Below are 21,213 nucleotides of genomic sequence, written 5' to 3' on the forward strand. Positions count from 1 at the left end.
GAGAGATTCTTAGAGATCTTAAAAGAGTGGAAAAAAGAAAGAGAACCTTTTGAAGAATCTTCAGGAAAGTGGCAGATGAAGTTAAAAGAAAAATAAGATAACAAAAGAATTTTTAAAAAAAAAAAAAAAAAAAAAACAGAGCATAATATGCACTCAGGTTACAGTTACCTAAGACACAACCTATCCAGTTAAAAATAAAAAAGAGATGATGCTGCCTTTACTATCGTCTATTCGTCTGTCTGCCATACAAGACAGTGCATCACTGCATCTCGTGCAGTAATTGAAGGCATATAGCACCGTACAAGACTCTGCATCTCTGCAGTAATTGAAGGCATATAGCGACCTCACGAATATACAACTAAATAAGTTCAGATTTTGCAAAGCTCCTTTTAGTGCAAATGAACACAAACAAAATCAGAGAGGCAGAAAATACAACGATGAATACGTAGTAACAAGAAACAACTTAAACCAATATTAAGCAGATTGTTTATCCTGTACAACATCAAACCATCGACGTGTTTGGCATCCAATCATTCAAGATTAACACCAAAATGTTCAAAAAATAGAGTTGAAAAGGATGGCATACAGCATTATACCTCTACAAGCATGGTAAGAGCCCAAGAGGCAGTGATGTTGGTATTGTAAAATTTGCCCTCTGTCTACAGACACCTGTAAACCACCAAATGAGTCAAAATCCTAGCTAATTTCTCCTCAGAATAAATCTGTGAATGCCAGATTCATTTTTTCATGTGAGTCAAGATCCTACTAATGAGAGCTTCCTTCTTTCCAGTAACAGGAAGTTTGTGGGCTGAGAGGTAATATTTTAGCTCTGCCACTGTTAAATCTTTCAACTGCCACACAGAAAACAGAAGCAAGCAGGAAATCGAGAGTAAGAGACGAAAAAATGGGAACAAAAAGAAGCAAAGATCATCTAAGAAAGTGAACATACTGCAGAGCATTATGATGAGCAAGAGGGTTTCAAATTAAGATCTAACCTTTCCATTATCAGCAAGATCATCCCAGTCATAGTTAGCAGACTCTTGTACTGCCTTTTCAGCGATAGCTTTCCGTTTTCTGGAAGCTTCAGAAACAATACTCTCTCCTTCTTCATACTTATCTCCGTAGACAGACAACTTAAATTCTTCTATTGCATTAACAACACCAGGCCTGTCGGGGATATAACACAGCAGATTCAGGTTATAAATCACAAACGAAAAACAATAATTAAGGCTCTGTGGCCTCGGTCCACTTCTATTTGGGAATAACCAAAAAAAAAGTTTGAATCTTTGTAGATAACACTCCTTCCATTTCATATTGATTTTCCTAATAGGAATGTCTCGGTTTATGAGGAGAATGCGCCCTACCGGACTTGAGCCTCGCACTGGTCAACTCAGCCCGGGTACACGGGCAAGGCCCCTTGGGAGTGGGAGGGGGGGAAGTAAGGGAATCCCCACCTCCAAGTTGCCTCTAGTGGGGATTGATCCCACAACCTCATGGTTATGAGCCAATATGTTGACCATGCATGATTATTCACTGATGCATAAGAAAAAACAAACTCATAGTGGGATGACTAAAGTCTGCGTAGTTTTCAAATATTAACTTCTCATGAATTTTAAAAATAAGGGAGTCTGGCAATTAGGTGTGAAGAGCCGCTGAAGAAATCAAGTTAGTTGCATAAGCTAGAAACCAAATTAGTTTAGCACACTACCTGGCCATGCCTTCTTCATCAGGAAGGGTTTCGTCCTTGATTTCTGGTATTTCATCTTCTTCCAGAGCCAAGGCCTGTAATACTGCATAGTGCTTCTGCAAGGCTAAGAAAATAAACCTCATATTTTGAGAGCCTTTTACTAGAAGCCAGAGCAAAAAAAAATTTAAATGGAAGAATAAATGTGATAGCCAACATATGGCAAAATCGTAGTAGGGATATTCCCTGCAGCATACACAATTTTTGCAACAAGATTTGGTTAGTGCTAAGAGATGATGATTTTAGATGAAAAAATTGTGATGCAACACAAATCTATAGAATAACTGACTAAGAAACATCGAACTCTATGAACAATAATAGAATGTAAACTAAGACAATATAGCCAATTGTATATCCTCTATCAATACAACTCACTCACTGCCATAAACTAGGAAGCTAAGTGATTAAGTGTTTCTTATCATTCACATGCTTGAATAAATTGAGACAATTTCTGCGTCACCTATATAATGGGAATATCACCTGCATTAACTCCTAAGTTTATGCAGTTTAAAACTACTAAATATTAAAACAGCATTGTTATTCTTTGTAACTATTTTCTATTGCTGGAGCCCTAACTCCCAAGTGACCATCAAATAAGAACACAGTTACCAGGATTACCAGGATTAGGAAACTGGCATACTGTAAAATCTCCTAAATTTACACGGTTCATAAGGGTTACAGCCTTCTGAATATCTTCATTTGATGCACGAGGGGTCGTAAAAGTGACATCCATATGAAGCTGCAAAAGATTGAAGAACGTTTCCCAAAGATCAATTTAGCAGAAAATTGAGAAATTGGCTTATATACCTACAAATTAATCTACAAAAATTATTCCTTGCCTCTTCAGGGTTTCGTATATCATCACAATATGGTAGGTAAATCATATGCATTCCAGGAGGCTCGACCTGACCACGTGCAGTAATTACCTCATCCTGCATTCAGCAAGAAAAGAAAATCAAACCAGCACTGAGTTTGTTTCATGGCATGCAAAAATGATAGAGGGAATGCGGGTTTTTTTTCATTTTCTTTTTTTTTTTTTTTTTTGCCTTGGGGAGGGGAGTGTAAATGAATGCTAAAAGAGGATAGAAATTGAGAATCCAGATAGACGTAAATTTAAGTTGTATAATCCAGCTTCACAATAAACTTTATAAATTTTAGCATAAGCTAGTTAGGTAGCATCATAGTTAACTACTGTGGCTTTGGTCTGGAAGATGTGCTCTGAAGAAAACATGAAGCTATATTTCTCTATACACTGATGATATAATATCTGCCTTTAAGACTTCACTCTCTTATTCTCCATTTGTTTAGAAGTATAAATGCATAATGTACAACGATTTCACACTGAAATGATCCAACCAGACACCACTATATATATTTCAGAAATGAGCAAATCCAACAAAAAAAAAAAAAAAAAAATTAAAAATTAATGTAAAGGTCCCTTTAACCTCAGAAAACCCTCTACCCTGCAAATTTGAGCAGAACCATAAAAGGGTCAGATCCTATTAAAGCAGGTAACAAGGAATTCCCTCCTGATTTAATAGTGTCTTAGAACTAGGGTTTTGAAATTCTCATACCTTGGGAACTAAGAAAAATATTATATCAGATAACCATGTAAATCTGGAATCTAACTTTAAAAAGAAATTTGAAACAATACAAATGAATAAAACTTACTTGAGCAATGAGCGCAACCAATTGAGGATGTGTTGAACTGCCAAAGTATGCAACTGCAAAGCTGCATCATGAAGACTAAAGACTGAAAAGCTATAATAAGCCAGAAAGCTACAGAAGCAACATTGATACTTATTATATTTGACTTTTACAAACATTTGCTTTTGGAAAATGCACTCTCTGCATGTCTTTCACAAATATCTATACTAGTCTTATCTATATAAAACTTACATTGGAACTTCATATACCTAGCAAATAGTTAGATGCATTACTTCAGGAAAACATGTGTAAATATCAAAACCTGGCAATTCTACACATGACAGGTCACCAAAATGTGGATTTGTCGCTAGCCTTAATCTCATAATCGTCGACAAGTTGTGTCAAATCTACCTCAGTCGAGGTGGTCTATGCATGGTTGCTACAAGTTGATTGCACAAAGATCAAAGATTAGGCTACTAACCGTCTAAGCCGCAACATAGATCTATGCAACGCGATGAAGATCTTAGTGCTGCCAATTGTATCCTACAAAGCATACACATAATATATGATGTTTCCTCAAAGAATTTCGAGAAACAAGAATTTGAAAAAGACCAACAAAAAACTAAGTAGATGAGAGTAACAGAATGCAATGAGCTGATGTTAGGGAAGAGGTGCAATTGAGGGAGTTGTTAGTAGCTTGAAGGAGAAGTTAGTTTGTTTGTTACGGAAATGCTCTATAAATAGAGCTAATTAGAGAGAGATAATCATGCGGAATATTGTTGAATGTTTTGGGTTAGCTTTAGAAGGCTAAATTAGGAGAGAATCCACCTCTCGAAAGTGGAATTATCATACAAAAGTGCTGTAATTCAGTTTATTAATCAAATTTACCATCTTCTTCCTATTTTCTGCCATTCATGAAGCTCAAGCTATGTTAATCCATAGCACAAAGCCCTCCTTTTCTTTCTGTGTTCATCATTTTGCCATAGATGTGTATGAAGGAGACCTCACAAACAAAATTCTAACATTGAGGTGTAAAACGCCCACCCATCAGGATCTTGCATAACAAATTAAAGGGAAAGAGAATAGCTTTTGTCTGACACTGCACAATATAATCCAAAAAAGGATAAGAATAACCTTGAACCAGACACCAATTCTTCCACAGCTGAAAGTCAGATACTGCAGTACATATTAAGCACCATGCTTAAAGCCAGAGAGCAAAGAGATACGGCCAAGATTTGACCACTTGTTTATTTGGGCTTACAGACATAGTTTCAACTGCCAAACAATCTTTCTACTCTTTTTTTTCTGTCCAACCAAAACATATATCTCTCAAAGCTTCACAAATCCACAATGCTGGGTTGCCTAACAATTATGTCTCCTTTGCTCCATTCTCCTTCCAAAATCATTGGTTGCTTCCCAAAACTAGGCCTGCTCAACAATTCCTTTCTCCTACATTTTGTATACCCCACCAAACATTCTCCCTCCTCTTTTATTAATAATGAATAAAAAATGGTTCAGCCCCCAATAGTTATCCTCCATGTGTCAAAAGCAAATTGCTTAAAATTTGGAGGTATTGAAACATTAGCCTCCACATTAAGTGGCCAACTTGCCAGTTGCCACAACGGTGAACAAGCCTAAATAAAGAGTTAGGGGGGGGGGGGGAGATGACCAAAGAGACGAGACTGGTTAAGTCTGATCTGGTCTCTAATGGAAAGTAAAGCTACTATCTTAAGACTTTCCCAAATGAAACTCAAATTTTATTAATCCAAGTCCTCCTACACAGACCCAAAGGTAAGTTAAGAGACTGAATGACACAACTTGCCAAGAAGATAAAGCAAGAGTAACAGAATATCATTACATCCCGAGTTAATCTTAAGCCTTGAAGCTAGCTCAAATTTTTTGATAAAAGTCAAAACAAGACCAAACTTCTCTATGCAAGAGATGTTACAATATTGGCCGGTGCTCTATATTGGCTCTGTATTTTCTAGCATGCATTGTTGTGATTTATATGTTCATATGTTAAAGTGTAGGTAATTAATATTGTTGTTTTAAATGGAGTTTGTGGATGAGTAGGATTGTATGATTATATGTGCAGCCGGAAAGATCAATGATCAACATATACTGCAAGTATATCAAGTTACCTCATCAGTTGGAAACAAAAACGTTGACGGCTTCAGATTATGATGATCCTTCAAGCAACTCAATGGCTTGAAGCCAAGAAGGCAAAGTTGTGTTAAAGAGACTCTTTTAATCTGTGATATCTCCTCCCTGGAAAACTTTATTTCTTGACTGCAGGGCACATTTAATCAATATAGTACAAATTATAAGAATCTGAAAGAATAAACTTACTAAACTACAGAATTGGTTTTATATTATAAAGGACCAGGCAAAAACTATTAACAGGTATATATTTTGGACCATTTAATCAAATACAAACTTACTCCCTATAAGCTTGAAACTGCTTGGGAGCTTCTTGTATAAGTGCACCAGTATCGGCACATATTAAGGACCTTTCAGTCTGCACAAAGTCAATATACAAATTAGTAAACACTATGGATTCCTGTGACAAGGATTTAAAACCCCCTATATTTTTCCAGGATCAATACAGCAGTTTACAAACTTCAATTTTTAAAGTTTATATGAGGATGGCATTTGGACGTCCTTACAACAACATTTACTTGAGCAAATTTTGAACTTAAAAAGGACCCAACAAAAAGAAGAGAAGAAGACCACTTTCAATAATAATTAAAAATATTCTAAAGATAAAGAAGATAAATCCCAACTTCCTTTATAATTGGACCTAAACTTTAAAGTGAAATGACTCCGAAATTAATGTTTTCTTTTACTCGCATGTTGCCTCACATTAGTCACCTACATTTGGCAATCACATGCTCAATTAACCAAGGTAGTCAAGCCACTGAATCATACAATACAAAAAAATACAACTTAAATCTCTAGTTGACATAAAAAATAAAAATAAAAACATTAGCTTATTATAACTTGAACATTATTAAACATCCCCCAGTTTTCAATCCAATCTTTCACCGGAGAGACCGATTTATAGATAAGAAAGGGCCCATACACATATCTTCTCAGTTTTCACTTTAATGTTGGCTGAGGCTTTTAAAGTTGCAGATTTCATGTCTAAGAGATTTGGAATTTCTTGTGATTTTTCATTTCATCATAAGACATTTTGCCCTCTTGCTTGTATTCACTCCATTACTGCTAATATATACTCTTTTCCTTATCTAACACCAATCTCCTCCTCCCCCCACCCACCCCCCTCCCTCCGCCCCACAACAGGATCCACCCCTCCCCATCCTCATCCCTCACCCCAACCCCCTCAAAATATAAAAATGTTGAAAGATAGCGATGCTATAAAACATTTATGCTGATAGGCATTCTATTATTCCACCCTCGATCCTATATTCCTATCTTACAACGAAGCTCATGAGTTCCATGAGTTGTTGACCATTGCATGTAACATGACAACAAACAGCTAAAAAAATAGATGTTGAATTTTAAACATGCTAAAAGCCAAGAAAAGACATAGTTATAGGATAGCAAAAACAACCTTGAGAGGAAGATTGGTCGTAGAATCCAGCCAAGTAATATTTCCTAGAAAACCAAAGCAAGGGATCATATTAGGGGCTAACAAATAGGTTGAGGTAAAAGTTTACAGAGAATAATTAAAAATTAGGTTGACAAAAACCTGGAACAGTAGGACGAAGTAGAGCATATGCACTCATTTGTATAGATACACCATTCGCAATTGACAGTGTATATGTTCTATATCTGCGTTTCTTGAACATACGCTTTCTCAGCTGGTCCTTCATGTCTTGCAATCTGTATTTTCATAAATACATGAGAATTACGCCATCTGTGTTATGATATACAGAAAACTAATCTCACAATCTCAGCAAATTATTTACAAGAATACGAGAGGGGAACAAACCTTCCTTACATAATTTCTTCTAAGGTAACACACACACACAAACACACACACACAAGGGAAAAAAAAAAAAAAAAGGCTTTACTGCAATACTATGCCCATAGATCACAAAGAATGTGCAAGAAAACCAGGAAAAAATTTTGATCTCAAACCTCTCTATAGATGAGGGAACGAATTCAGCTAGAGCATCACCCTCCAATCCAAGCATGTCCTAAGCCGGCAGTGGTTTTCAGGTATTTATATGAATCAAAGAAGCAAATGGAGAACAATATAAGGGAAGACATTCACATACAGCATAGAAAAGGGACATGTTGAAGTCTCTATCAGGATTACTCAGGGGAAGAAGTTCAATTGAGATACCAAGATCTTGTGCATCCTGAAAATATGCAAAACAGTATCAAATAAGAGCGACATCTCAGCCCAGCAAAAGAGTTGCTCAATAGATCCTGAGGATTTTACTTTAGCTCGTTGCAAAGTAGTCCTTTTCATGCCTAGCTTTGTTACTCCCTTCAAAGTCCCAAATGGATCATCCTCATTTGTAAACAGAAGCATACGTTTTTCAGCTGTCTTTGTAGATCTGAAGAGAACCCTTTGGTCATATTTTCAGTTCAAGAGATACAGGTTTCACATACTGTACTGTAATGAAGGGCATAGAACAACAATGACAACAAACTGTTCAGTAGATGATATTACCCTTTGCGTAGAAGCGCTTGAGCAACCCAAAGGGCATTGTAGAGGGAGTTCTCTCGTGATCCAGACACAATGCCATGTTGGCTTCCTATGTTTTTCATGAAGGACTCTGAATGAACAAAAAAAAACCACGTGAGGCAAACATGTTGATCACATTCATATAGGCCCCCAACTATTTAATTGCAATACATTCATAAGCAAAAGCAACTATGTCACTCTACATCTATCCATCCCACATATTTCACTCCCTCAGGCTTTCATTTTTGTCCAATTCAGCCGTATTTCCCCCGTTTCCTACATCTCTAGATCCCTCTATGTGCACCTTTATACTTCCTTCCATACATATAACAACAAAGTAAAGGCACAGATACTGAAAGATGCTTGATAAACATATTACATTTATTATGATTATTATCCAAGTGATAGTTAACTTTGACATGTGGATATGCCTAAAACGCAAAGAAAATAGTAACTAATCCCTAAGTGGACCAAAATCATATACTTTCTCGGTTTATATTTGATTATCCTATTTGGAATCTTTGAAGATTCAAAAGAGATTCAAATGCTTACGGAATCTAATACTTTATTACTTCAATACATAGTCATGTAGAATCTTCGTAAATTTGTCTCGATTTTTAGTTTCCAAATATGCAACTTACATTTTTTTGTAATACATAGCTTGAAATATTTTAATTACAATATTGCACTAGAAAATGTGCAAAAAGCAAATAGGGCAAACAAAAAGATACTCCCTCTATTTTGTAATAATCGCAACTGTAGGTATTGCACAAAGTTTGAGGAAAATTATAGCGTGGGGACCAAAAAGTGAATTTTATAATATAAAGTATAGTCAGTGGGGATATTTTTAATTGTTAATAGGAAAGAGAAATAATAAAAAAGTAGTGTAAGTGGGGATAGTGGGAGAGAGAAATAATAAAATAGTAGTGGTCCTTTACCAAATAAGGTAGTGTTGCAATTATTATGAAACAGATGTAAAAGGAAAGTGTTGCGATTATTACGAAACGGGGGGAGTATAGGAGTAAGACTAGACAATGCCAAAACTTATTTTCATTTTACAGCAAAAGTGTCCCAAACACATCAAATCTTTCTTAACCATGAAGTGTTGTCCAGAGTCTTTAGACGCACAAATTTTAATCCCCCGAATAATTGTGGTCAAGAGGGCATTGCTTATCTTTAATTTCTCATCCATTTCTCTAGGGTAATAACCTTCCATCTTCATGTTGCCAAAGAAACACTTTTCCTTCTATGTTTAATACGGAAAGAAGAACTGGCACATAAGAGTTGACAGGGAACAAAACCAGCAGGTCAAAATATCCCACAAGCCCCTAGATAAACTTCTTAGATGAATGCTCAAATTGAAGAAATAGCCTCCACTTCTAGTGACGAACCAACAAGCCTCCGAAGTCCTAACCGATAGCACACACAGTACCAAAACAATTCATTCCAACAGGCTTGACAACACTACCAGACTACCACTAGGGAGAAGCACCAAAGAGAGCAAAGAAAAAGAATAGTTTTAACATTAAGTAATTCTACAGAATATCTAAGATAAAATCACTTTCAAACAAAGAACCCTTCACAAACTGTCCAATATATTAGGCACACTAAATACTTGAAATGGTAGAGAAGGTCACACTAGAAGGCCCAAGTTTCTTCAGACCTAGGACAATGAATTTGACAATTGCAACATGAACATATAATAGCTGATTCTCTTCTCATAATTTTTGTCTTCTTGTAATTATACAGCAAGGAGGCGGATTGGGATGGAGAGATGGATCCAGACATGACTTGGTTACGAATGAATGTTCCTGAGAGTGACCAAAGAGGTCTTAGGGGAATCAAGGGGAAGAACTTTGACGCAAAAAGATACTTCATGGTGGAATGAAGAGGTGAAAGCAGTAATTAAGCAAAAAAGGGAATGCTATCAAGCCTTGGGAAAATGTAGGAGTGACGAAACCTTTACAGCGTAAAAGGAGGCTAAGAGTAAGGCAAAGGCAGCCGTTCGACAAGCAAAAGAGAAGGCTTATTAGGAGGTTTATGAAAAGCTCGACTCCAAGGAGGGAGAAAAGATCATTTATAAGATGGCAAAGAGAAAACAAGAGGCAAGGAAGGATATTGGCATGGTAAAGTATGTCAACGATAAGAACTAAATTGTCCTACTACAAGAGGAGGACATCAAGGACATGTGGAAGGGGTACTTCGATGAATTGCTTAATTGAAGTAATGGAGTTGTGATAGGAGATACCTCCGTGAGTGATAAAGAAATCAACATAGAGTATGTGCAGAAGATTAGAAGAGTAGATATGGAGATTGCACTGAAGAAGATGTAGCCTAAAAAGACGGTTGGCCCTGCTCGTACACCGATAGAGGTGAGGAGGTGTTTGAGTAAGATTGGTATTGATTGGTTAACAGACCTCTTTAACAAGATATGGAGGGCTATGAGGATCCCGCAAGATTGGAGGAAGAGCACCTTGGTCCCCGTTTATAAAAACAAAGGAGACGTTCAAGATTGTTCTAACTATCGAAGGATCAAGCTTATGAGTCACACTATGAAGTTGTGGGAACGAGTGATTGAACATAGGTTGAGGGCATGCACGCATTTCGAATAACCAATTTCGTTTTACGCATGGGAGATCTACTATGGAAGCAATCCATTTGATAAGACAAATGATGGAGTTTTATCGGGTAAAGAAGAAGGATCTTCATATGGTCTTTATTAATTTGGAGAAGGCATATGACAAGGTGTCAAGAGAGGTACTTTGGTGGGCAATGTTGAAGAAAGGTATCTCCCAAAGGTATGTGGACCTAGTTAAGGATATGTCTCAGGATGTGTCATGTGAGGACATGTGGAGGGTTGACAAAAGATTTCCCTATCACAATTGGATTGCATCAAGGGTCTGCATTAAGCCCTTTTCTTTTTGCAACGGTTCCAGATGAAGTAACTACACCAATTCAAGATGAGGTTCCATGGTGTATGTTGTTTGCGGATGATATCGTTTTGGTGGATGAAACTAAAGATAGGGTTAACGGTAAGTTGGAGCAATGGAGGCAAAGGTTGGAATCTAGAGGGTTTAAGTTAAGTCGGAGTAAGACTGAATATTTGGTATGTCGTTTTGTTAAGTACCGGGGGACAAGTGATGAAGTGGTGAGTTTGGATGGAAAGGAATTGACCATGAGTGACATTGATCATCCAGAAAAATGGTGACATTGATCAAGACGTGGCCCACAAGACTAAGTAGGGGTGGCTTAAATGGAGAGCAGCGGCCACGGAAGTGTTATGTGATCGAAGCATTCTTTTACAGTTGAAGGAAAAATTCTACTGCCATAAGACCAATGTTGCTATGGTACAGAATGTTAGGCTTCTAAAAAAGAGCACATCAATAAAAAATGGAGGTTACAAAAATGCACATGTTAAGGTGGATGTGGAGTAACAGTCTAAGAGATAGAATCAGAAATGAGGTTGTTTGCAAGAAAGTAGGTGTGGCAGGCATTGCAGACAAACTAAGGGAAAATCGTATGCATTGGTTTGGGCATGTAAGACGGTGACCCGAGGGTGCACCGGTTCGAATAGTGGAAGAGTGGAACCATGGAGGGGTTAAACTAGAGAGAGGGGACCAAAAATGACTTGGTTGAAAGGAGTTAGGAAGGATATGAACTATATGGATTTGCATGAGGATGAAGCATTAGATCGTAAGGGATGGAGGAGGAAGATTTTTGTGAATGACTACACGAAATAATCAATTTTGGTTCATGTAGCCAACCCCACTTATGGAATTAAGGCTTTGATTGATTGATTGTAAATTGAGAAAAAGTGGAGAACAATGTATAAATGAAAACCATAAGATTATTAGAGTTACGGCGTGTCAAATCGAATAAAAAAAAATGGCTTTACCCTCAATTTGATCAAATTCTTTTATTAGCCTGGCAGTTGGCCTGCCAAGACCATCTTCACCGGCAACTGTAAATACAAAAACACCACTTATATCCTGCAAATTCTTCTTTTCTCGCTGCAAATGATGACAATCGGAAAAAAAAAAAACAAAAAAAATCCAGATATTAAAGCATAGTTTATATTGAAGCACATAGAACTCATTCAATTCTTGCTAATCAAACTCAAAAATGACCACAAAACACATAGTATATAATTGAAAAGACTGGAGTAAACAGAAAACACAGATGAACCACTAGCAAGCAACAGCAATTTTGATATGATTCACATAAAGTTATTACTGAAAAAGACATATCAATTCATAAAGTAGATGGCAGATATTAGCATTTCAATAGCCCTAGTTATTTCTCTACTAGACCAGAACCATATTATTCTTCCCTCTACTTGTGATATTTCCAAAGAATACACTTAGATTTCAGAAAGTATCAAAACATCCGAAAATTCCTTTTACAAAGATTAATGGATTTCATAACACGATGCAGGGCATAATAAACAAAAACAAAAAAAAGAACAAATCCAAAATGGCCTTGATGCACACTTAAAAATTCAAAATAACCTTTCTCTAAAATCTCCTATTACAGTCCCTAACTCTTTCGCTCCTTGCAAGAGTTGCAGGTTGAGGGTTACAAGGCAACAGGCCAGCAGTATAATCTTATCTCTGACAAATTGAAGGATTGCAGGGGTCAATATCAGTCACATTTTTTATTTCAATGAGCAACCAACTACAGCATATGGAGGTGCAAGTCCCAATCTTTTTTGGAAAGTTTAGCTAGTTAGCAACATGTCACAAGAATGTACAGATGCAAGTCTCAATCTTTTTTGGAACTTCAATTGACTCATGTGAGTTAGACAAGCTGTGCCAAATGCATCAGCTACATTCAAGACAATATCCAGTGAAGCATGAAAATGAATACGCAAACTATCGGGACAAACACTGCAATAATTTAAATTATATGGTAACAATAGTTCCAAAGATATAACTCATGGTAGAACTATGGGTCAACACTCAACAGATCTAACTAAACATTGGAGAATGACTTACAGTGTTGTAAAAACAAATTGCGATCTCATCATAGGAACTACTAATAATACGAATCTTCAAGGACTCGGAGATACAGCTGATAGCCATTTGAAAATGAGTATGATCTTTTTTATCTTCCTGCGAGGAAAAAAAATGGTTATGCCAACAAAAATGAATTCAGTCAGTCATCTGTTAAAATGATGCATGGTCAATTTAGACTGTCACACACTGTAGATAGATAAAGCCATGGTACACACTAGTTCAAAACATTTCCATGCATCCTAATCTTCTTCCTTTCTGTTTAGATGATAGACATTTTAATAGCCCAAAATTAAAAATTACTCTTCCAATTTTAAGTCTCAAAAAGCTGTTCCTGTACAACTTCACATTCACATCCTATGTTATTCATATTCTTCATTTCACCTTGAGTGCCCATGTTGGACCCTTCATTTTAGTTCAAAATCAAGGAACTTTTTCACAAAACAGGCGAGTCGAATACTTGGACACATACCCATGTCAGACATGGGCACCCAAGTCCAAGTAACATAGACACATCTTTGAGCATTGATATAATAAATTTATATTATTAAAAATGAAAGACAAATCTAAAAAGACCCCGTATGATTAACTTTTTCTTATATCAATGGGTACTGAGTACTACTCCAATAATCAAGAATATCTTTCTAGATGGGAGTAAAAGACTGATCCGTTGCCCTCCGTTTCTAGAAGTTCGAATCATTTACTATACCCGGGAACGGAGGGAGTATATATTATCAGTTATAGTAATTCGAGCAAATTTAACTTCCAAAGAAAAATCGAGAAAATTGGCCAAACAACACATGCACTAATATATAAATACGATAACTGAGCTTAATTTCAATTAATATTCAACAAATTGCCTACAGTAAGTAATTACAGTAATACTATAATAATGAAGAAAAACTTACAGAAGGACAAGAAGTGGAGAACATTTTGGGAGAAGCGTCAACAACGTAAACCACATACTCTTTGCTTGATTCTCTCTCCTACAAACTCAGAAAACCCCAATTAACACAAAAATAATCAACAGTTGATAAAATTGTGTAAAAAAAAGTAGAAAAAAGACCAGAAGAGAATTAGAGTGGAGATCGTCTTCATCGTCGGCGAAAACTTCGTCAGGGTCTAAATCCAATGTTGACATTGATTGAGCTTGGTGTTAAACTCTAACTTACAAACTCAAATTTTTGGAGGGTTTTTGTTTTTGCTTTTGGTTTTTGGGAAGAGAGGGCGAGTTCTTCGGGAGTGGAGAAGAGGAATTATAAATGGAGGTCTATACTCTACTTCTTAGTGGAGTATAAGGCTTTTTGTCGTGATTTTGTAACGTCCACCTTGACGCTCCGTTTTCCAACTTTTGTACTTTTATGATAATTTCTAAATGGCAAATGACAATAATAATATTGACAAAGACAAGCTATATATTATTAAGACAGTAATTTTTCCAGTACTGATAACATGGTTTTTAGCGTTTAATTAATACGAATTCACTTTTATAGTACTAATTATCACTAATCTACTACTTATATACCATAATGAATCCTTTTTCAAGTGTAATACCCACCATGCTTTGCAATAATAACTGTTTACTAAGAAAGTTTTGACCAATACCTGAACTTAGTTGGCAATAGAACCTCCGGCGTTCTTCAGCTTCCGGCTTTACCAAGGTAGCTAACCCCAACCCTGTCTTCCTTAGATCAAACTCAGCACAGATCTAATTCGTTTCCTACCTTAGACCATAATCTCCTCTTAAACAAGTTATATTGTGTTACTGATGAGCTTTTAACTAGATAAGTAATCATTTGAGATATATGGTTCGAGAGGATAACGTTCCCTCTTGAAAGAAAACTTTTTATTTAATAAGGAAAGATTACAACACTCATATCTTATAAAACACAAGCTGAAAGCTTAAATAAACATGAACTGAACTAGAGTTTCTCTACTTTAAGAGAGATGGAGAACTAATTTGTATCTTAAGGTGAGTATTTTCTCTAGAGGACTCTTTAATGCTTCCAGAGGAATTCTCTAGCTAACTCTTCCAACTCTGCCTTCACTTCTTGCTCTACCATCCTTTATATAGCAAAGGATTCTTATCTTCTACCGACACTCATGACTCAGCAAGTTCATAAGAACCACTGCTTTTTACAAAGATAATTTACAAAAGAAATACAGAAGATAAAAACGTGGCTACAGTAGCTTGCATGATTATTTTTGTGGGCTCAGGAATCCATTATCTCGTCCAAAATCATGTCTTGTAGGCCACCTTCACTATCTTTGATATCTTCATAATGGACATACATAGGATTCTTTTCTTCTATGCCAAGGTCTACAACACATTTGGCTGCATATGATTCATCCCATGTCATGAAAGCTTCAAACAGATACTCATGGCCTTCAAATGATAGAAACTTCCCACTTTCAACATCTTCTAAATATTTGCAGATTGACTCAGTATTGTTTATGCCATCTACTAAATATTCTCTCATCTCGTTTGGTGCCTTAATTGTTGTATTACCAACATGAAATATAACATGAGGATTTTCTTTTCTTTTTATAAAATCATTGAGATATTGTGAAATGTAGAAAAATCCCAGTGCTCTAGCTTTAGTAGGATTTTTAACAATCTTCTAACGAACTAGTATGGGATCTTGAGTACTAAATGCCACATTCCCAAACATTATCAAATAATGAGGCGGCCTGACTTTTCCTTCTACAACTTCAATGTTCGCACATTGCACCCTTGCTTCTAGCTGAAGATTTTCTTTTTTGTCATCACAAAACTTTTGGACTTTATTGAATGCATATTGCTGGAACTTTCGTAAGCTTTGAAAAGAATGAGTCATTAGGAGTAGGGAAATCATGAAAGGCATATACCATTCCGTAATCTCAGGCTTTTTAATGTATCCAAATGAATGGAGTGTCCCGGGTAGATATGGATTGATGCGTAATGATGCTACTTTAGAGTTAGTAGGAAACTCTACTCTTTCTCCCCATAGGTCTCAAACATCAAAGAATCAACTGGATCTTGTTACTACTAGCTCGTACCATGTTCTGAAATCGTTATCTCTTATTTTATTGAGTATTATATTTTGTATATCAAGGATGAGTTGATATAACATGACTGTTAATTCAAACATCAATAGTCTTTAGATTGATCGATGGCAACCCTTGATTAAACCATCTCGTGATCGTTGTTTTGCTAAAATGATCAAGCCTTGCATTAAGGCCCAACTGGAGGGTGAAACCCGCTCCATTGCTTTTTCCGTTTCATTAATGAGAGTTTTCCTCTCTGCATCCATCTTTTGAAGTTGGTGTGCAGGAGGTCTTTGTGTTGCCTTGAGCTTTTTCGACATTAGCTAATTCTCTGGTCAAGTTGTTTGCCAAAAATTCTTTGATCCCTGAATATGTTCAACAATAAACGAAAATTAGTTAAGCCATAATTGCCAACGCAGGAGTCTCCCTTACGCTTGCATATTAGACAAATTCTTTTTAACAAAACCAAGTATGCCTTTGTAATCTGTTCTTATTAAGAACTGTTTAGGGGCTAAGAAGATTAAGAACTTCTCAATCCCTCTAATGACTGCAAGAATTTCCTTTTGCATTGTAGGATAGTTTAACTCAACTTTATTAAAACTTCCACTGATATATCTACAAAGTCTTTCTCCTTCTTTGATTTTTAACACAATACTCAAGTGCTCATTACTAGCATATGTTTCAAGGATTACATCATCTTCATTAGTAGGTAGTGTTAGTACAGGAAGCTCTTTACACATAGCTTTTAAATCTCGAACAATTTTGGAATCACTTTCCTTCCAGTTCCAAGTTATTTCTTTCTTGAGTTTTTGTTGTAATGGTTTCCTTAATAGAGCAAGATTCTCTATAAAATTAGAAGCATAGGTTAAACATCTTAGAAATCTTTCTAGTTGTGTTCTATCTTCAATTTTATCTCGGAATTTTTCAATTTTTTCCAGAATATGTTTTTGCAATATTATTCGTCATGCTATAATTTCTAATCCTAGAAACTCAATTTCTTGTTTAGCATAAACACATTTATCTTTTTCCAAGGATTATACCATGCTCAGCACATTTTTGAGTTACCGATTTAAGATCATTCTTATGTTGTTCTAAATCTTTTGAGAATATTAGAATATCATCATGTAACCCAAAAAACAATGATTAAGTTCTCTAAAAATAATATCCATTCTTCACTGGAATATTTGTGGAGCATTTTTTAATCCAAAAGGCATCACTACCATTCATAATGCCCTTGAGGAGCACTAAATGCAATTAATGGAATGCTTTATTCTTCCATTTTAATTTGCAAGTAACCACTCTTATAATCCATCTTAGAAAACCATGTGGCTCCTTGTATTCTATTAAATAACACAGTTTTATTAGGAATGCAATAGCCATCAAAAACAGTATTGTCATTTAGCTGTTTATAATTAATGATCATTCTAACTTTACCTTTTTTTTTCTTCTGCATGGTTCCTTACCATGAATGCTGGACTATTATGAGGATTCTTGCTATTCCTAATTAACTTTTTATTCAACAATTCTTTTATTTGTTCATCAAATTCCAATATATCTTGGTAGGTATAAACCATTTGTCTTACTATAATAATCTTTTTAGGATTTGTTAGAGTTATCTTAGCAAATGCCTTATCCTTTTCCCAATGTTCTAATGGATTTGTTGAATATAATTTTTCACATAATTTTTCTTGTTGCTTACTTATCTGATCTATTAATGATGAATCACACTCAGAAATTCTAAGTGCAACCTCTCGTTGTGTAGGTGTAACCCTATCACTATGCTGGCTGCACGTAAATTCCATAGTCTGATGAGTATAACCTTTAGTTATTTTCTGTATAAGAACAGAATGGCCATTAATAGTTAAGATAATTTGATCAATAGTTAGAGTGCATGGAGAGTATAATCTTTGAAAGTTATTTCCTATTATCATATCATGACTAGGCTGATCAGTGCCCATAAAATAGGAATAACACATTGAACACCTCCAATTTCTATTGGTAATTCTTCTATTATTTCCGTATGCATCATAACACTATTATTAACAATTCTTACCTGCATAGGATTTTTAGCCTTTTTCCACAAGAAATCTGGAAATAATGACCTTTTTCCAAAACATGTAGAACAACCACTATCAATATATGCACATAATTTATATTTATTATAATCTTTCATGCATATATCAATTAGAATATAAATGCTATTAGGATTAGTACTTGATATTTCATTATAGGCTTCTATTTGCATATTAACTTCATCTTCATATACTGGTTCACTCACAGTTTTAGGCTTATATCCAATTACTTTTCTTTTTTAAAAAATAGGATTATTTGGATCCTCATTTATCTCTAAATTAGAACATGAACCAATATCAACACTATGTCTTGATGGTTGTTTTAAGGCTTTCTTAATTTCATATTTTTCATTTAGCTTCTTTATTAAAGCTAATATTTCTTCTTCATCCTCTTTTGGGTTTTCATTTGTTTGTTTTTTCATCTTTATTATAGTTGAATTTTGTCTATTTAGACTTGGTGTTCAAAGACTCATACTGCTCTGCATTTTAGGTTTTATAGTTATCCCAATATGAAGCAATCCTGATTCATCAATTAATAATTTAATTGATCTATTTTTCATTGCAGGATTCATGAAGAATTCTTCCCCAAGTTTTTTCAATTTCTATTTCATTAGGATTTACCTTTATAGGGACAATCTTCTTCTTAGGACCCCTTTCTTGCTCATATTTCAGGGCATCTACTATTTGCTTCTTGAAAGATGAATTTAAAGTGTTGACCAACTTATAGACTACCTTCCATCTTAATTGTATAGGTCGAATTCCTTTATGCATGTTTACTCCATCAGTTAATAACTTGATTGCTAGAAACCTTGGAGCATATGAATCTTCTAAGCTCACATAATATCTTGGTTCACATATATAACTTACAGTTCCCTGAGTTAAGCTACATGTGATACCACTAATAATCTGTTCATACAACTCTTTATGTCTAACATCACAAACAAAGCTTAAATTTTTTTTACCAAAATCCTGTAAAGGAGTTATGTATACTTATACTGCACCAATACAAATATAACTATAATTTCCTTTTTCTTTATGGTTCTTAATGCTTTTCTAGTTTGTGATATTAATTTCTGCTGCTTTCTTTTCACAATCTTCGATTACTATACTTCCTTCTATTTCTTCACATACATATTTAGTTTTAGTTTTAAAGAAAGAAGTTTTAAATATTTTCTCTTTAGTAATTTGAGGGAAATTCCAGCTTTCCTTGTTCATTTGATCTAAGTCTTTATCTTCAATTGAATACTAGCTCTTTTTAGTTGACCTATAGTCATTTTACTTTTATCATCTTCATCATCTGATTCAAAGTTTTCTAATACTTCTCCTTCCATCATATTATTTATTTCTTCATAATTTTCATCTTCAAATTCACTGTATTTAGGTTCTTCATTATACTCATTTTCTTCCTCAATTATTTCTATTATTCCTTTATTATTACTCAAAGCTAAGTCTAAAGCCTCATCTCCCGCCATTTGATAACTTGTTATTTGATATGATTTTAGGGTGTTTTTGAACCTTCATTTCTTGATAGATTGGTGCTTTGGTTCACTTTTACCCTATTTTCATGCATTTTCTATGTATCCTTTGCTTCTCGGGTTGTTAGTATTTTTGTTGAGTGTTTAGTTCTAAAGACGACCAATTGAAGTCCTAGGACGATAAACCGAGGTTGGAAGTAAGAAGGTGATGGAAAGAAGCCAAGGTAAAGGAGCCAAGTCAAGAATAAAGATAGATGTGCAGTGGCGCAGCCTCTCCTAGTCAGTGGAGAGGCCTCTCCAAGCTCCACCAAAAGTTCCTGCCTCAATTTTGCAAAATGAAAAAATTAGGAGGATCGTCCTCTCTTGATAGGTGCGCGGCCTCTCCACATGGAGAGACCTCTCCACCTTGATGCAAAAGTTCCTGCCTCCCTTGGAAGATTCAAGAAAATTTGTGGGGAGAGGCCTTTCCAACATAGGACGCGACCTCTCCACCTATTTGGAAAGCCCCCTCCACCTCGATGCTGAACTTCCTGCCTCTTTTGGCAGATTTGAAAGAAGAATGCGGAGAGGCCTCTCCAACATAGGTGTGCGACCTCTCCACCTTTTTGGAGAGCCCTCTCCACCCTGCTACTAAACATTCTTCCCCAATTTCTCCCAGTTTGGAGTGGCCTCTCCAAGTCATGGAGCGGCCTCTCCAGGCCTTGGAGAGGCCGCGCCCGATAGATCCTACGACTTTTCTTTTGCGGAGTTTACTATGTAATGGGGGGTTATAAAATAGTTTTGGGGGTTCTTTTTGTACGGATATTCAATTTCCTAGAGTCCTTTCTCTTAGTTTGTAATTTAGAACATCAAAAACTCTCAAATCATTGCTTAGTTCTTAGTTCTCAATCTTGGAAATTTCAATTCAATCATTGTAGAAGACAAGTTCCACCATTGTTATTCAAGTTTGAAGCTTCTAGTAACTATTTCTCACTCTTTTCGTCTATCTTCTCTACTTTAATTGCTAATTACTTGCTTAATTCTTGTATGCTTAGATTGTTAATTAGCTTAAATCTTAGTTTGAATCTATTCATGAGTTGCTTGAAATCTTTAATTGCTTTAACTTCCATGGATTGTAAGTAGTCTAATTTTCTAGGGTTTAGGTAAAACCCTCAATGTAGTCACTAATAACTTGTTGCATGTAATAATTTGGTGATTTTGGGGTGTTAATTAGTTGAGCTTAAGTGGTTTCATTGTTAGTTCTTGCATTTGGCCAATGTTAGGACTATTTATCCAAGCTTTCTCAACGAAGGATCGAGAGATGAACTTGAGTTAGCTCCCTTATGCTTAATTGACTTGAAATGCCATGAGAATAAGAATTTCCAGTCAAGGGAATGTTTATGTCATCGTGATCATGCTTTAACACTTGCTTAATGCTTTGTAACCACGAGAGTAAGTTGTATTCATGATTCAAGTAATCTATCTAGCTTGAGAGAGTAGTTGGGTGCTTTAGATGACTTCCCCTAATTTATCCCCTAATTTACCTTGATTGATGCATGTTAATTGTGATTTGTGATGAAGTTGAGTGGTGTAACCC

At 35.6% G+C, this 21,213-nt stretch overlaps 1 protein-coding gene across 1 annotated transcript; it reads right to left on the bottom strand.

The window, feature by feature from the left end:
• Window positions 1–442: 442 nt before the first annotated feature.
• Window positions 443–14,446, bottom strand: LOC110695304 (ATP-dependent DNA helicase 2 subunit KU70-like). Its single transcript, XM_021872563.1, has 19 exons — window positions 14,130–14,446; window positions 13,972–14,049; window positions 13,046–13,162; window positions 11,947–12,061; window positions 8,037–8,142; window positions 7,803–7,920; window positions 7,636–7,719; window positions 7,496–7,554; window positions 7,104–7,237; window positions 6,966–7,009; window positions 5,833–5,909; window positions 5,533–5,680; window positions 3,873–3,934; window positions 3,416–3,476; window positions 2,584–2,676; window positions 2,363–2,483; window positions 1,709–1,811; window positions 996–1,167; window positions 443–851 (listed from the first exon to the last, which is right to left on the bottom strand). Exons 1-19 carry the CDS (start codon window positions 14,202–14,204, stop codon window positions 738–740), a joined length of 1,881 nt encoding a protein of 626 aa, XP_021728255.1. The 5' UTR covers window positions 14,205–14,446; the 3' UTR covers window positions 443–737.
• Window positions 14,447–21,213: the final 6,767 nt, after the last annotated feature.

The sequence above is a fragment of the Chenopodium quinoa genome, unplaced genomic scaffold, assembly GCF_001683475.1.
Source record: "Chenopodium quinoa cultivar QQ74 unplaced genomic scaffold, ASM168347v1, whole genome shotgun sequence".
Lineage (NCBI taxonomy): Eukaryota > Viridiplantae > Streptophyta > Magnoliopsida > Caryophyllales > Amaranthaceae > Chenopodium > Chenopodium quinoa.

Excerpts from the sequence above, each read along its gene's own strand:
- LOC110695304 (XM_021872563.1), bottom strand. The coding sequence starts at position 14,204 with ATGTCAACATTGGATTTAGACCCTGACGAAGTTTTCGCCGACGATGAA. Across the intron at positions 12,062-13,045 it reads CAATTTGTTTTTACAACACT|CGAGAAAAGAAGAATTTGCA; the intron begins GTAAGTCATTCT and ends CATCATTTGCAG. Across the intron at positions 2,677-3,415 it reads TGGTTGCGCTCATTGCTCAA|GATGAGGTAATTACTGCACG; the intron begins GTAAGTTTTATT and ends TGCTGAATGCAG.